Source organism: Tauraco erythrolophus, chromosome Z, assembly GCF_009769465.1.
Source record: "Tauraco erythrolophus isolate bTauEry1 chromosome Z, bTauEry1.pri, whole genome shotgun sequence".
NCBI lineage: Eukaryota > Metazoa > Chordata > Aves > Musophagiformes > Musophagidae > Tauraco > Tauraco erythrolophus.
In genome coordinates, this window is record NC_141496.1 from 69,532,919 (window position 1) to 69,549,145 (window position 16,227).

General features: G+C 38.3%; 1 protein-coding gene across 10 annotated transcripts in view; it reads right to left on the minus strand.

Annotated features, from left to right (window-relative positions):
* The window catches only part of PAM (peptidylglycine alpha-amidating monooxygenase), an 86,444-nt gene that overhangs the window by 5,691 nt on the left and 64,526 nt on the right, over positions 1 to 16,227 (minus strand). For 9 of the 10 annotated variants that reach the window (XM_086629832.1, XM_086629829.1, XM_086629828.1 and 6 more), the window contains 7 exons: positions 13,591 to 13,720; positions 8,380 to 8,496; positions 7,803 to 7,875; positions 5,597 to 5,804; positions 4,706 to 4,906; positions 1,904 to 2,022; positions 870 to 969 (listed from right to left, as the gene is read on the minus strand). In XM_086629832.1, the coding sequence (XP_086485958.1) occupies positions 870 to 969; positions 1,904 to 2,022; positions 4,706 to 4,906; positions 5,597 to 5,804; positions 7,803 to 7,875; positions 8,380 to 8,496; positions 13,591 to 13,720 (948 nt within the window). Of the gene's footprint in view, positions 1 to 869; positions 970 to 1,903; positions 2,023 to 4,705; positions 4,907 to 5,590; positions 5,805 to 7,802; positions 7,876 to 8,379; positions 8,497 to 13,590; positions 13,721 to 16,227 lie in introns of all 10 variants that reach the window. The other variant, XM_086629826.1, reaches the window with a different exon arrangement.

The window sequence follows — 16,227 nt, forward strand, 5'->3', positions numbered from 1 at the left end:
CAACTACAATTTATCTGGGCCAGTTTCCTGTTATTAACAGCAGCTGATACCAGATGTCCCAAAGGAAAATCCATGAATTATAAACAGACAAATATGGCTGTCAGAAGTTCCTTTATAACAGGAATCAGTCAACCAGATTCTTACTGGTTGACTAGCGCCCTGAAGCCCAAGGCTCTATCTCTTTCATACATTTTTATCCAATATAATGTAACAGGGAATTATATTTTTATTCTTGTAAAATATCTAATCTCTCTCTGAACCCTAATAAATTGATGTCTGACTAATGAGGTCCCTCTTCCTGATGTCAGGCTGCTTGGCTTCGGGTTTACTAGATTAAAACTGGGAAGTGTTTCCACTTCATGAAAACAGGACGTCAAATTATACTAGATTCATTTTCTAATGATAAATAATAACAATGAAATTAATATAAATTTTAAGTTGACTTGTGTTTTCACTTCAGCCCCTGGGAGTTTCCTATATGATAAAACCTCAAAGGAAGCAGTTGACTTTTCAGCAAATGATACATTAAAATTACTAAAATGCTTAAGAGTCATGCTTTTGTTTGAGCAGGTAGTGACATGACAAGGGATAGGGATACCTCTACCATGAGGCAAATGCATTTTTATTCCTCCTGTGACAAACAAACTCACGTGCTCAAGACTCTCCTTTGGCAGAGCATGCAGCAATGCTGAAGAATGGTCTTTTAATCAAAACTGAGCAGTAGCACACAACTTCTGCAGGCGGAGCTTCTAGTGTACTTATATTGTTGTCATTAAGCCACCAGGTTCTTTGCCACTGGTACCAGATAAGTGGTACTGATCCAAAGATATAAAACGTGAAGTTGTGACATTAAGAACAAAAGAACATACTTTCTGTGGATGCAAACTTCCACACTGCTCTGGCATGAACATCTCCAACGAATACTGTTTTATCTTCTGAAGCAACAACATCATGCGGCATCTCAAAGCTCTGTGAAGACAGGCAGTCACAGATTACTCTCGTCTACACATTCATGAGGCCTCCTTAACCCTTAACTTGAGGCTGGTCATATTCAGTCCTTAGTCTGGAAAAGGCAGCAGGTGCTGGTGTGAAGGCCTAACATGAGTGAAGGGAGAGGAATTCCATTTCTATTGTAAGTTTGCCTTCTCCAGGGATAACAACATAGAGATTATTAGATGCATTCATACTAAACAAATTTTATATTTATATATCAAATACATATTTAAGAAGTCATGAATCTTCGTTTCAAGCCCACGCATTTAGTTTTTGTCAGAGTTTGTATGCAACACAGCTATTTGGCTCAGAAAAAACCTCTAACATAATTTAAAACTGGACTGCAAATAATAGAGTATATGCGTTATGCAGAAATGGGAATCTTAACATTCATTCCTTAGTCTAAGAGAATATATGGAAACTTTTTTAAAAAAGAAACACAATTTTTATGTACAACACTATGAATGACATTTAGCCTTATTTCCACACTTCTCTTCTGTAAAGAAGGGATGTAATCATACAGTTGAATTTTATTTCTGCTTAGAAATATTCTCTATTTTTTGACATATTACTAGCACCTAAATATATGAATATTTCAAGTTGTTCATTATTCTCTTAAATTAGCTTTTAAGAACTGTCTGACAGCAATAAAGTAGGCTTATCCTGACTGAAGGTATTATCTGTAGGAATCATCTTGAGGGTAGTATAATTTTCTTTACCATATGCAGAAACTAAGACCCAAAATTCTAGTGTCTTTATTAAGTTAATATTATAAAGAATTCCTTTTCAATACCTTACATTATAAAATATCTTATTTCCTGTAAGTCTTATGAAAGTTGGAGAAGCAGGATGTTACCAACGTTCTCATATATAAAATTATATGCACCACGCACTCTGTGCAATACTCTACCTTTCTAAGTGGAATGAAAGTATCAATTATTTCTCCAGTAGAGAAGTTCATCACAAATCCTTGCACTGGTTCTGCCTCTCCTGGATAAGGCATTCCATTAACTGCAAAGAGGAGACCACCTGCAAAAACATTATATTTGCTTGAACAACCCACACATAGCAAACTACAATAAAGAGGAATTTTAATAGTACAGATGAAAAAACCCTGTCTGAAAGAAAGACAGACAGACAGAAAGGTAACTCAATAGGAAACTAAATCACAAGAGGACAGTTAAGTAAGGTGTAACAAGTGAAAGTTTGGCATTTAAGAGATGCACACTTCGGCCAAATCAGAACGAATAAGGCAATGTTTTACAGATTGGTTAAATGTAAAAAGAATCTGAAAGGGCTAAAAAAAACCCCAAACAAGTAAAGAATGCTTTGCTAAAATGTTTGATCTGATACTGGAAAGTTCATTAAGTGCATCAAAAGCAGAAAGTCTGCTAGGGAATCACTGGGACCACAAGAGGAAAAGGTGTGAAAGGAGGACTCCAGGATGAGGAGACTGTGGCAGAGAAGCTCAGTTTTTGTCAGTTTTTTCTGTTGAGTATGTTGGGAAGATTCTGACACGCATTTTTTTTCACAGCAAAGAGGTCAGAGGAGCCAGGTCAACTGGAAGGAGATACATAAAAGGTGTTAAACAAGTTGGAGGTTAATAATTCACCAGGTTTGGATGGCATTCACTCAAGTTCAGAAGGAACTCAAACATGAAATTACAGACCTCGGGCCAAACTGAGTAATCTAGCACTGCAAACAGCCACTTCTCCAGAAGAACAGCAGACTGCCAAAGTAATGCCCATCTACGAGAAAGGCTCAAAAGGGTGCCTAGGAACTATATGTGAACAATTCTGGCTTCCATCCCTAGTAAGATGGTAGAATCCATAATGAAATATAAGACCTGGGTAAGTGTGGCCTGTCAGAAACAAGTTGGTATGGCTTCTCTAAGGGGAAATTGTGCCTCACCTCTGAATGGGGAGAAAAAGCACATAGGTAAACGAGATTCTGTAGACCTACTTGGATTTTCAGAAAGCATTTAACCAGGTTGTGCATCAGAAGTTATTAAAGAATGTGAGTTGTCACAGGGCTGAATGAAATATCCATTAATGAACAGGAAGCAAAGAGCAGAACTTAAGGGTAGAGCTTATCATTTTTCAGGACAGAGAAGTTTGAGTAGCGCGATCCTGCAAAGATCAGAGCCAAAAACTATTTCATTCAATAGTCTTCATCAGTGACCTGAAAAACGGGGTGAACAGTGACATCTCCCAGTCTGAGGAAAGCACTGAGTTCTGTGGAATAGTCAAAAGCTTGATGATACTGAGAAAGTCAGGAAAGAGTAAGTGAGTTGTCAAAGAGATGGCAGAAGAGCTTCAGTAAAGACAAATGTAGAGCAATGCTTCTGCAAAAAAATAATCTAGCTCATGCCTACATGATGTTTAGCTTGGAACACCAGCTAAAACTCAGGAGAGACATCTCCAAGCCAACACTGAAAGGTCTCTGAAATCTTTGACTCCATGTACAGTGACAGCCAAAATTTCAACAGAATGTTGGGCATCATCAGGAAGAGAATTAGGAATGGAGGGGACAGTTCTGCCACTATGCAAAAATATAGCATGCCCACATCTTGAGTAGTGAATGCTGTTTTACTAGACGCTACAAGAGAAAGGCAACTACATTAGTCAAGGGGCTGAAGCAATTTCATGGCTTATAGAGACTAAGGTGGCTTGGGTTCTTTGGTTTGAAGAGAAGAAGGCTAAGAGACAGCAGATATGGTGACTGTGGAACAGTTATTCACCAACTCCCAAAATACTCGGACTGAGCAGCACTCAATGAAACTAGGTCACTTTTTAAAATTAAAAAAATAAAGTGGGTCGTGAACTTCTGCAGCCTGTAATGGCAGGAGGACAAGGAGGCAGATAGTACAAGCCAGTTCAAAACGGCATTAGGAAAACTCATGGGCTATTGGACCACAGAAAAACATTATGAAGAAGAGGTCAGGAGCTACCTCCTAACACCCTTAAATAAAGTGCTTGTGGATGCATGGGGACTAGGAGAGGATCAGACCACAAAATGCAGCCAGGCTTACACATTCTCCTTAGAATGTCTGTCTTGCTGCCACTGACAAAGGTAGAGCACTGGGCTACGGGTATCAAGTATCTCATCCGGTACAGCATTTCTTACGTTCTTCATAGATGCAAGAGAGATAACCCTGGTATTCAATTTCTTATCAACTACAGAGTTAGAGGCTGACATGCCAAAATTCCTTGTTCAGTTCTTGACATTTACATTACCTTCAGTATTGGTATTAAAAAACTAACCCAAAAACTTAATACAGTAATTGTTAACCAGATTGTGATATTAAAAAAACCAACTTTTCCAAACTGTTTGCTTTCAGAACCCAAAACTTTTCTTGATAGTTTGGAAACTCGCTATTTTGCTTTCTTCAATGGAGCTAGAAATGAGTATTTTTAAATGGTATTATTAACTAATTATTGGCTGTGCAGTCACTAGGAAGCAAACAAGATCTTCTACTCGTTGACATTGCATTTAGGGAGTCTAATCAGTCATTTCTCATTTCTTCCTTCATCCCGCAAATAGGAAAACAGGATAGTTCTAAAGTTTTCCATTACATCACCTCTACTTTGAAAGAGAATAAATATCTGGCCTAAGACAACATGATAGCACTCTTCATGAAATAACACTGTGTACTGTGACATACTGGCATAAAGGAACTACTTGAAATCTGAAGAACAGGAAAAAAGCTTACCTGGGACATATGAAACTGCAAACAACTCTCTTCCAAACGATTTGTGCTTGATCTCTCTCATGAACTCCCCAGTCTCTAACCTGAAGCACTGAATTCGACCGTTTTCCCTGTCTGCAACACACAGCTGACTGAAGTCGGGGATCAGGGCTAAGCTGTGAGGGATATGAAACTGCCCAGGTCTGGCTTTGCCTAAAGAAGTCTCTGCAATACAAAATATCCAAGTCTGTGTTAAAGTACACACTGAAACTATCAGTTTTGCTTAGAAACAGCACTATGTCACATAACGCAATATAACAATGGGAAAAGAACAAAGTCAGCTTGCTTTCTTCTCCTAGCAGTTTTACTTGTTTAGGTAGGTAAGTCGTGGTAGTCTTTTGTGTTGTCTTTGTAAATCCTGAATTTATGAATTTGCTATTTCCCTATAATATTTGGCATAGTTCAATGGATGATACATAAATCTGAGTCAGGCAGAAATGTAATTACAAAATGTAATTACAAAACTTAAAATAGATGGGATCATGGCATAAATCTTGTAAAAATGGTAAATGCTTATACTATTTGATCAAATGTTTAAGAAAAAAAATAAGGTTTTTGTGAAAGCCAGGACATTTTCTTTATAAAATAGGGCATGCAAATACTTGTCCTGAAAGTACGCTAACAAATTCCCATTTTTTATTTTTCGTGAATATGTAACTACTACAAGTAGCTGTATGAATAGAAGAAAGAAAATTGGAATGCAATGACAAGGCTTACATTCAGCTAGGGCCTGGAAGGTGTTTCAGTACGAGAAATTTATCAATAAAAGTAACAGTAACATCAGGAATATCAGAGTTCATGATAAGTTCATGATAACAGCAGCACGGGTGAAGTACCAAGAGCTCTGACCTGTACCTTCTCCCCACTGCATCACGTACAATCCAGTTGGAGAGAACTGAATGATTCGACTGTTACAGTAGCCATCAGAGACATAAACGCTGCCAGTGATGGGATCCACAGCCACATCAGTGGGTTGACAGAAATGATTTTTGTCACTGCCTGGTTGCAAAGCCACTCCTAAGATCAGTAATGGTTCCTTGTCATCTGCTCCCAGTTTGAAAACCTTTTTTTTATCAATGGGAAAAGAGAAGAGGTTTCAGTTATGGAATGTGAAATGTAAGAGGGACAACTGCCTATGGAAAAATATCTATTACTGTATATAAAATAAGTATATATATCAAACATTGCCTTAATATATTGACTATGACATTTTTTACCAGTTTTACAATAGTGTTGATTCTAGGAAATTTCTGCATAAAATATAAATTTCTTGTGTTACAACAAACGAGTTCAGTTTCAAATTTTGGGTTTAAGTAGATAGGAGAAATGATAAGCAAAGATGTATAAGTAAAATGATATTTGAGAGGTCCTGGCAGTCTGGTGAGGTTCCTACAGATTGGAAAAGGGCAAACGTAACCCCCATCTTTAAAAAAGGGACCAAGGACAACCCGGGAAACTACAGACTAGTCAGCCTTACCTCTGTGCCAGGTAAAATCATGGAACAGATTCTCCTGGTAGCTGTACTAAGGCACATGAAAAATAACGAAGTGGTTGGTGACAGCCAACATGGCTTCACTAGGGGCAAGTCGTGTCTGACTAATTTAGTGGCCTTCTACGACAAAGCTACAGTGCTGGTTGACGTGGGTAAAGCAACAGATGTTGTTTTCCTGGACTTGTGCAAGGCTTGACACTGTCCCACATGACATCCTTGTCTCTAAAATGGTGAGACACGGATTTGACTGATGGACCACTTGGTGGATAAAGAACTGGCTGGATGGTCGCACTCAAAGAGTTGTGGTCAATGGTGCGATGTCTACATGAAGACCAGTGTCAAGCGGTGTCCCTCAGGGGTCTGTTCTGGGTCCAGTGCTGTTCAACATCTTTGTCAGCGACATGGATGACGGCATTGAGTGCACCCTCAGTAAGTCTGCCAATGACACCAAGTTGTGTGGTGCCGTGGACTCACTTGAGGGAAGAGATGCCATCCAGAGGGACCTTGATAGGCTTGAGAAGTGGGCCAGTGCTAACTGCATGTGCTACAACAAGTCAAAATGCAAGGTCCTTCACCTGGGTCGGGCCAATCCTAGGCACAAATACAAACTGAGCACAGAGTGGGTTGAGAGTAGCCCTGAAGAGAAGGATTTGGGGGTGTTTATAGATGAGAAGCTCAACATGAGCTGGCAGTGCGCTCATGCAACCCAGAAGGCCAACCGCATCCTGGGATGTATCAAAAGAAGCGTGGTCAGCAGGTCAAGAGAGGTAATTCTCCCCCTTTACTCTGCTCTTGTGAGACCCCACCTCGAATACTGCGTCCAGTTCTGGTGTCCTCACCATAGGAGAGACATAGATTTGTTGGAGCGTGTTCAGAGGAGGGCCACAAAGATGATCCAGGGGCTGGAGCACCTCTGCTACGAGGACAGGTTGCGGGAGCTGGGATTGTTCAGCCTTGAAAAGAGAAGACTTTGGGGGACCTAACAGCTGCCTTCCAATACCTGAAGGGAACTTACAGGAAGGCTGGGGAGGGACTTTTTACAAGAGTGTCCACTGATAGGACATTGGGAAATGGGTTTAAGTTGAAGGAGAACAGATTTAGATTAGATCTTAGGAAGAAATTCTTCAGTACCAGGATGGTAAGACTTCGGAATAAATTGCCCAGAGAAGTTGTGGATGCCCCCTCCCTGGAGGTGTTCAAGGCCAGGTTGGATGGAGCCTTGAGTAGCCTGGTCTAGTTGAGAGGCGTCCCTGCCCATGACAGGGAGGTTGGATTAGATGATCTCTAAGGTCCCGTCCAGCCTATGCCATTCTATGATTCTATGAAAATCTGTTCTTTTTCAAATGAATCATTGTTTTAAACCAGATACTTTTATTTCTGAATACTGTATCCACGTTGTAAATTAGTCAACATAACTATATTCCTTGAGGGGGCCTTAATTTATGTAGGCATATTCTTAATGTTTATCTCAACTGCCCTAGATAAATAATTTATGTCAAATTTCTAAGAAAACAAAAACATTCTTTGGGAAAATATAAAGGTCCTAGCATTAAACCTTCAAAAACATACCTGATGGAGAGCTACATCAGTGACCCAGTAGTTACCATTTTTATCTATACTCAAACCATGTGGTAAATAAAATCTGCAAGCACAAATGTAGAAGAATCAAGTTAAAAACATCTTTCGGGATGAATGATGTAGATGTGAAGATTTTACTTTTTATCTGCAGATCAACAAATGCTGTACATATTAACTACCTGTAGTATTTAATGAAAAAGATAACTTTACAGAATAGATTTTTCTTGACAAGACTGTCTCAGCTCTGAAATTTAGTTAATCTCTGGTATCTTACACAGGCTAATATTTGTTATCTTTAAGGACAATACACAATACTCACGAGCTCTGCATTTCTCTTAATCTGGTTGGTAGACGAAATTGTATGAAATGCTAGAACGCTGAGGTGGTAAAGATGGCAAATTACTTCTCTTAGTTGCTGATTTTGTAATTTTTATAATTAATTTAAATAAACTCATAGGCTATAATCATACAATGTAATATAAAACATACGTAAAAATGGGTTTGGGGACTTTTTGGAGTAAAATATACAAAAATATTAGTTCTATCAATAAAAGCAAAAATAACTTACAAACTTTTGCCCATGGAATGAAGCAGTTTTGCATTACTTGGATTCAGGACAAGAATTGTGTTCTGTTCAATTGGTCCAAGTCCTCTTTGCTGATAAACAAATTTGCTGTCAAAAGAACTACACAAAAATAGTGCAGCATTAGAAGGTTCCTCTGATGAGCAATACACATGCAACTTAAAGCTGAGTTTTGTAGTTTAATTCCAGTGTGGGGTTATTGGCTTCTTTTTTCCTTTAAATAAACCTTATTACATCACTGTATGATCATAAGAGTTATAGTGTTGGATGCCTGCATTTCCTACTGAGGTTATGACTTCCAAACTAAAGGAGCACCAAATCAACACAGCAACAATTAAGATAATACTAAAGCAAAAAACCTCTTCTTTTTTTTCTTATTTTCTTTGCTGTGGCAGATTAGAAATAGGAAATCAAACGATGCAGCCTAATTAAAAATACAGCTAATCACCAGGCCATGACTGGCAGTATGAACAGGTATGTTTGTACTGTCTAAGGTAGTGTGTGCATGTTTGCATGTGTTTTGTTTTTTTTTTCTTTTTTCCAAACACAATTCAGTATTTTGCTAGAGCTTACTACTGTAAGATACAGGTCTTAAGGTTCTTATCCTTTTCAGAGTATGCTTGCAGGAGACTATAGGATATGACGTGTATTTGTCCTACTCCCATAACTCCACACTCAATTTTCAGGGTATGTGGAATATATTAATGAAAAACATTTAAACATGTCGTCAATTCAGACATTAAGAATTGTGACGAACTTTCCAGAAGACATTTACTGGGCATAAAATTAACATATGCTTAACAAAGAATAAAAAAATACAGTTTTCTGTATCTCTACGGAGAAGTCAGCTATTACTCTAAACTGTTGAAGTACACGTTCAGCATTTAGTGAAGGTAAGTAAGACTGTAAAATATTTTGAACAAAATTTAAGTCTCACTGTTAGAAAATAGTACTTGACTGTGGATGCAAAACGTGAATAGGAGACATACTCCCCATTCTCACCTTGTAGTTTTAAATCCATTTGTTAATCCCAAAGAGAAATCTAGCTATGATTAATGCAAGTTGGTAAACAAAAATAAACTTTGTAATCACAGAGAAGGCTATGCATAAAGCTTTTAAAACTTCATATTGTACAGTCCTAGCAGCCTCACCTCTCCATAACATTAAACATTTATATGTCTAGAATTTTCAATGTGGAAAAGCAATACTGGCTTCATATATAACCAGAAAAATCTGTGACAGATGTGTTTAAGTTTCTGCATAGGCTATGATTACAAAATAGTATTTAGATATTGCCATTATGTATGGTAACTGTCTGTGACTATTGATTTAATTGCTGATAGAAATCAGTAAAACCTTTTCACTATGAATGGTTAATCACAAGGTGATAGTTACTAAAACTCTCTACTGAGCCCTCCTAAATGCTCTGCCATGATGCTACAGGGAGACATAGGGTTAATGGTACTGGCACACAATGGCCTGCTGATGTAGCCTTGTTCTTCATGATCTGCTTGTTTGGCCATGGTTCAGCAGGTGTTGTTTTATTCTTTACCATTACTGAATGAATGACAGACTGAACTGATGTTATTATTGATGTTATTATTAATCAGCACAGCTGATCACAGAAACGAATCTTAGTGATGGTAGATATTGTACAAAAAAACTCTCAGGAAACAAGGTTATATCTCTGGAGAACTGGCTAGCTAGACAACTTAAAGAAATGATTGGCTTTATTATGATTTTAGTTCTCAGTAACAGTGCTGTCCAGACTTCTATGTATTCCCAGCTAACAATTACCCAGCTTTTCTAGGAACTGAGTGCTTTCTGTGTAAATAAGAGACTGAATGGCATTTTATGCAAAGGAAGCCTAATGAACTTTCAAATGAGTTTATGGGAGTGATGTCCCATGCATCTACTCCCTGTCAAATATCCTCTTCTAGGAGGAAGACTGGCATGCTACACAATCATGGTCTCAAACCATGGGAAGGAAAGAATGACGATGATTCTGTAGTTTGTGTCCTCATTTATGCTGACTACTGATAGCTTAAAAGAAGCAAGACCAAAACCAACCAAACAAAATAACTTAACCCCTTGCTATTGTACGTCATATTGCTCTGCAGCATGGTTTTCTAATAGATTCTTCAGTTTGATATCAAAGTACAACTAAAATATGCTGCATATGTCACTACTTCTAATTTAAAACTGCAATGTAATTCCACAACTATTTTTCTACTTCTCAGCTGGCCACTTCACATTAATATAAACAATTCATTGCTAAATCTTACATCCTTCTGGTGGACTACCTAGTAAATAGACAGGCCCCTGATCTCATAACCCCTGAAGGCACAACCCTGAGGTCTCTTCTTCATCTATATCCATCACCACTGAGGTACTGTGCTCAGTTGAAATTAACCTGCCTGGCTTGTTAACAATGGAGTAATGAGGATGCAGATTAGACCTTCATTATGTCTTTTATAAATTGCATGAATAGTATACATTTTTCATTCCAAAATGCAAAATAACTTCCAACTGATTCATCGCTCAGACAGATGACTAGTTCTAATTTTTTTCATTCTGAGCAGCACACACTGCATATAGCAAAGACTGTTCTGAAATGGAGACATGGTAAAAGAACGTGACTTATTTAAAGGGATTTTTTTTTTTTTAAATCATGCACAGAAGGAATCTTACAGCCACTGAAAAGCTCCTACTGTATCATAAGGCTTGTCATTGTATAACTGCTTTTGCGTTCTAAAGCAGACTGAAGATGCCTTATAAAACAGCACAGATCATTCATCCAGCTATATTTAGTTGAATGAGGATCCAGCCTTTATAGCATATATTAATAATGCATTGGAAACATTCGTGCATTGCCTAACAGCACAGATAACTTTTGTTTAATTTGTTTCTATACTATGCTGGTGAAGCATTGAAATGGAGAAAACAAATTCTGGGCTTTCAGGCTTGATTGATTCATCATATTTATGATTTGGTATGGGATATTATACTCAATTAACTGTGTATTTGCAGCTAATTACAAACATTAAGTTATAAATCTGATAACTACTTATCCCTCCCTATACAATAGTCATGATAAACCCCTTTCAAATACTTCTTTTTTTATTCCTTTTTATTGAAAAATGAGAACATATATACTCCTTCCTTTTCAGCACAACCCATGAGAGGGTTTCCAGATTATTTCATAGGCCCATGACATACTCGAAGATAAAAAGGGAAGGCTGCTTGGCTGAGTGCACTTCTGTGTGCCTCTTCTCTGTGCCATAAGATAAGGAACAACAGCTGACCTTCCTATATATTGATTAACTGTGCTACACGAGAAGAAGAAAAAAATACTATTTGTTAAGAAAACCCCTCCAAGATGAGTTAGCATTTCATGTGTAGTTATCTTTATGGAAGACTCACTACTACCTTCAGTTAACAACAGTGCATTTTACATCTTGGTTACATATCTGGAGCTGATTGCTTCTGATCATATTTACAAGGCCAAGCAGTTTCACTTTGTTCCACCTTCAGTACCCACACGATGGCGAATACGGCAAGCTCCCACACAGGACTGATGTACAGATGAACACTACTAATACTAAATATAAGACAAAGCATTTTTCTGGGAAGTCTGATAATCACAGGCTAGAAATACTCAGAATATGAACAATGGCTGCTGTCAAGGACAGGGCTGAGTTAAGTGACCCTGCAGGGTCACAAGGCACAGCTGGTAGGTACACGGATTTCCAGACTCCAGACCACAGCTCCAATCTTCCTCTGCACCCACACTATAAGACCGTTGAAGTTCAATCTGATTAATTACGCTCACTCGCTATTTTAGGGAACGTTAATACTTTTTTGTTTTGTTTAAAACCTGTAGGCTCTCCAAATACCGCTAAGTCTCAAACTCCAGTTTTGGTTGTTGTGGGTATACCTCAGTTGCCAAACACTCAAAAATATGCATTTCGGAAGTGTGAAGTGAATACAACTGCCAGACTAGATTTTCAAGTATTTTTTCTATTCTTTCTTCAATGACACAAAGAAAAGCACTCATGTCCATGCGTAGGAGAATGAAAAAAAACAAATTAATATCAGCTTTTACTTGAAGCTTGAGTAATACAAGTTGCAGCATGTGTCATTCTTTCAAATTTTATAGTCTATATTTATATACACTTGAGCTTAGTGTATATAGAGCTATATAGAGATTAGTGATATAATGCAGGAGACACAAACGATTGCCTTATCTGCTGCATTATGTTATTTAGCTAAAAACCCAAGGAACTTACCTTCCTCCATGAAAGAGCATTCTAAGCATTACTTGTTATTACAAGGTTAAGAAAGCTGCATCATGTAATTTTCAGAAACTATGTTATCTTAAAATTAATTAATCGGGAGTTGGAAAAAAAACTCCTCTTTAGCCTTACAGTTATATACACGGAGAAGAGATGCACATTTAAAGAGAGTACTACATAATATTCTGTTGCAAGCTAATACTATTTCCTCTCAGTGTTCTGTTTCGATTTAATGGAATTTCTTCCAAAGTGTTCATCTAAACAGTTAAGCATACAATTTTAAAGCTCAAAAACATAAAGAGACTGTAATAATAATAACTTGAGTATATTATTTTACAAACATTAGAAAAATGGCCATTATAAAGTTTGGCCTTTTTTTTTGCTTTGAGTGACACTAAATGTAAATTTTACCAAATGAGTAGAACAAAGCCCATTTTGAGAGAGTGCCTTATAACAAACCAATTTTGTTCAGCGGACATATAGACAAAAAGGAATGAAGATACATGCTAGCTTTGTATGTCTTAAACCCAGGTCCTAATAGCAGTATACCCTACTAAAACATCATTCTCCCAGGCTAATTAGTCCTGCTAAAAAACATGGAGAAGCAGGGACAATTAATCTCAGTGAATATCACACTGACATGGTTATACAGTTTAAGGACCTAATGTACTATGGTTGTTTTCTCTGGAGACACATTCTTACTGTCTACAGACCTAGTAACCCCATCATCTTGAAAATGGCATGCACCACTTCCATTCTGAGTCTCCCAAGGGCACTTTCAGCCAAAGAACTGAATTTTAAATGGAAAAGGAACTGCAATCTGTCTTTTCTTCAGAAGATACACCAATAGAACACACCAATTTGACCTTCTAACATGCCATTTGGCAGAGTATCTACTTACTTTTCATCCCAAACATGATCACCTCTGTGGAAGATAACTAGGTTATTTTCAGGGTCCAGAGCCAACCCAGAAACTTGACCTAGTTTGAGGTCTAACACAGGCCACTCCACAGCCTCTTCTATGTGGAAATCTGACCGAAGAAACAAAGACAGACATTCATGTAGCATATTTATATATAAAAAAACATGGTTAACTTGCTCTTAGTACAGACTGTTGGGAATTATTTTCTTACTTGCAGTATTTCCATTAATGCATTGCAATCTATTCCAAGCATAGTTTTATTTTAGAAAAGCATGCACAAGCACTGCCATCCTGCTTCATATACGATAACAGAAACTTCAAAACTGCTTTTGATTCCATTTTTTTCTCTATCTTACAAGGATATAGGTACACAGACTCTGGAAGTTTCAGAAGCTCTGTGAATATTTTCTACGTTACAGAATGATTACAGAAATATACAACTATTAACCAAAATTAAGAGGTAAATTTAAATATTAACCTATCAGTGTGTTATTAAAAAAAATGCATAACAATGAATCACTAAACCAACTACATATCAGAAGTGGTTGATTCATGGCTTTTTCCAAAAAAGCTTTTAACACTAAAAAAAAAAAAAAATACAGGGAAGGAAGATAACAGCAATGAGAAGCAAATATAACAGTGATTCTGTGAATTTTGCCAATGATATTTCTTACAGTCAACATATGCATCAGTTCTGTATAGTGATCATATCCTAATCCAAATATTATAGGCATGAATAGGAAATAGATGTCTAAATCTGATGAAAGAGATGAAGAAGAGTAGAATATCTGTCATTGTTTATGTCATAACACACTGTTTTTAAGAATAAATACTGATTGTGGATATGGATAGTTCTTGAATACCAGAAATCTGGTTTTCACACTAAATCAAGAGCATAGGATTTAGCAAGTGAACAACTACTAAAAAGTCAGATACTTCTAGTGTTTGTCTTAAATCATAAAATTCCTCAATTAAGGAAGACAAATTCAGTTTCAACTTAAAATTAAAAATGTAAAAAGATGTTTAGTATAATCCAGTTTATGTAAAAATAAGACACTAATTAAATGCTTGAACAGTCCCAAATTTGAAAAAGTTGCAGAGCGTTGGCTACAAGGATTAATTTCTCACAAACGGACTGATTAAATGCTATTGGAAAGAGGCTGGTCAGGGTTGCTCTGGCAGTATTAAAAGACAATGCTCCCCAAAATAAAAAAAAATATAATGGCAAGAAAAATGTCACTAATTCTGATGAAAGAAAAAAAAAAAACAAATCCTAAAATGCCTTCCACATGTTGGGAAATCCATCACTCCTTCCTTTCAGAAGTTAATTTATTCAGCAGAATTCAGTTATTTCTAATGCGCAGACTTTATATGTAGGTACGTACAGCCAAACTGAAGATTCATCTGGGGTCCAACTTAAATACCTCTACGCTAATGGGCGCAGCATGGGGAATAAGCAAGAGGAGTTAGAAATGTGTGCGCGCCTGCAGGAATTTGATCTTATTGGCATCACGGAGATGTGGTGGGATGAATCCTATGACTGGAGTGTCAGAATGGAAGGATACAGGCTCTTTAGGAAGGACAGGCAGGGGAGAAGAGGAGGAGGGGTTGCCCTCTATGTCAAAGACCAGCTGGAGTGCATGGAGCTGCACCTGGGGACGGATGAGGAGCCAGCCGAGAGCTTATGGGTCAGGATTAAAGAGAGAGCAGGAACACGGGACATCGGGACTTTGTAGTGGGGATCAGCTAGGCCTCATCAGGAGGACCAAGTGGATGAGGCCCTCTACAGACAGATAGGAGCAGCCTCACGTTCATGAGCCCTGGGCCTCATGGGGGACCTCAACCACCCAGATATCTCAGCAGGGCATAGGCAAACCAGGAGGTTCCTGAAATGCATGGATGATAAATTCCTCCTCCAAGTGGTACAGGAACGAAAGAGGAGAGGTGCTTTGCTGGACCTTGTTCTCACCAACAAGGCAACAAGGAAGGGCTGGTGGGGAACGTGACGCTCAAGGGCAGCCTTGGCTGCAGTGACCATGAAATGGTGGAGTTCAAGATTCTTAGGGAAGCAAGGAGGGTGCTCGGCAAGCTCATTACCCTGGTTTTCAGGAGAGCAGACTTTGGCCTCTTCAGGGATCTCCTTGGTAGAGTACAATGGCATGAAGCCCAGGAGGGAAGAGGAGCCCAAGAAAGCTGGCCAATATTCAAGGATCATCTCCTCCAAGCTCAGGAGTGGTGCATCCCAACAAAGAGGAAGTCAGGTAGGAACATCAGGAGGCCTGCATGGATGAACAAGGAGCTCCTGGACCAAGTCAAACACAAAAAGAAGGCCTACAGAGGGTGGAAGCAAGGACAGGTAGCCTGGGAAGAATACAAAGACATTGTCCAAGCAACCAGAGTTCAAGTCAGGAAAGCTAAAGCCCTGATAGAGTTAAATCTGGCCAGGGACATAAAGGGCAACAAGAAAACGTGGGCTCTCTCCAGAAGGAAATGGGAGGCCTGGCTAACCAGGATATGGAGAAGGCAGAGGTACTCAGTGACTGGAGAAACATGGATTTGACAGATGGACCACTCAGTGGATAAGGAATTGGCTGGATGGTCGCACTCAAAGAGTTG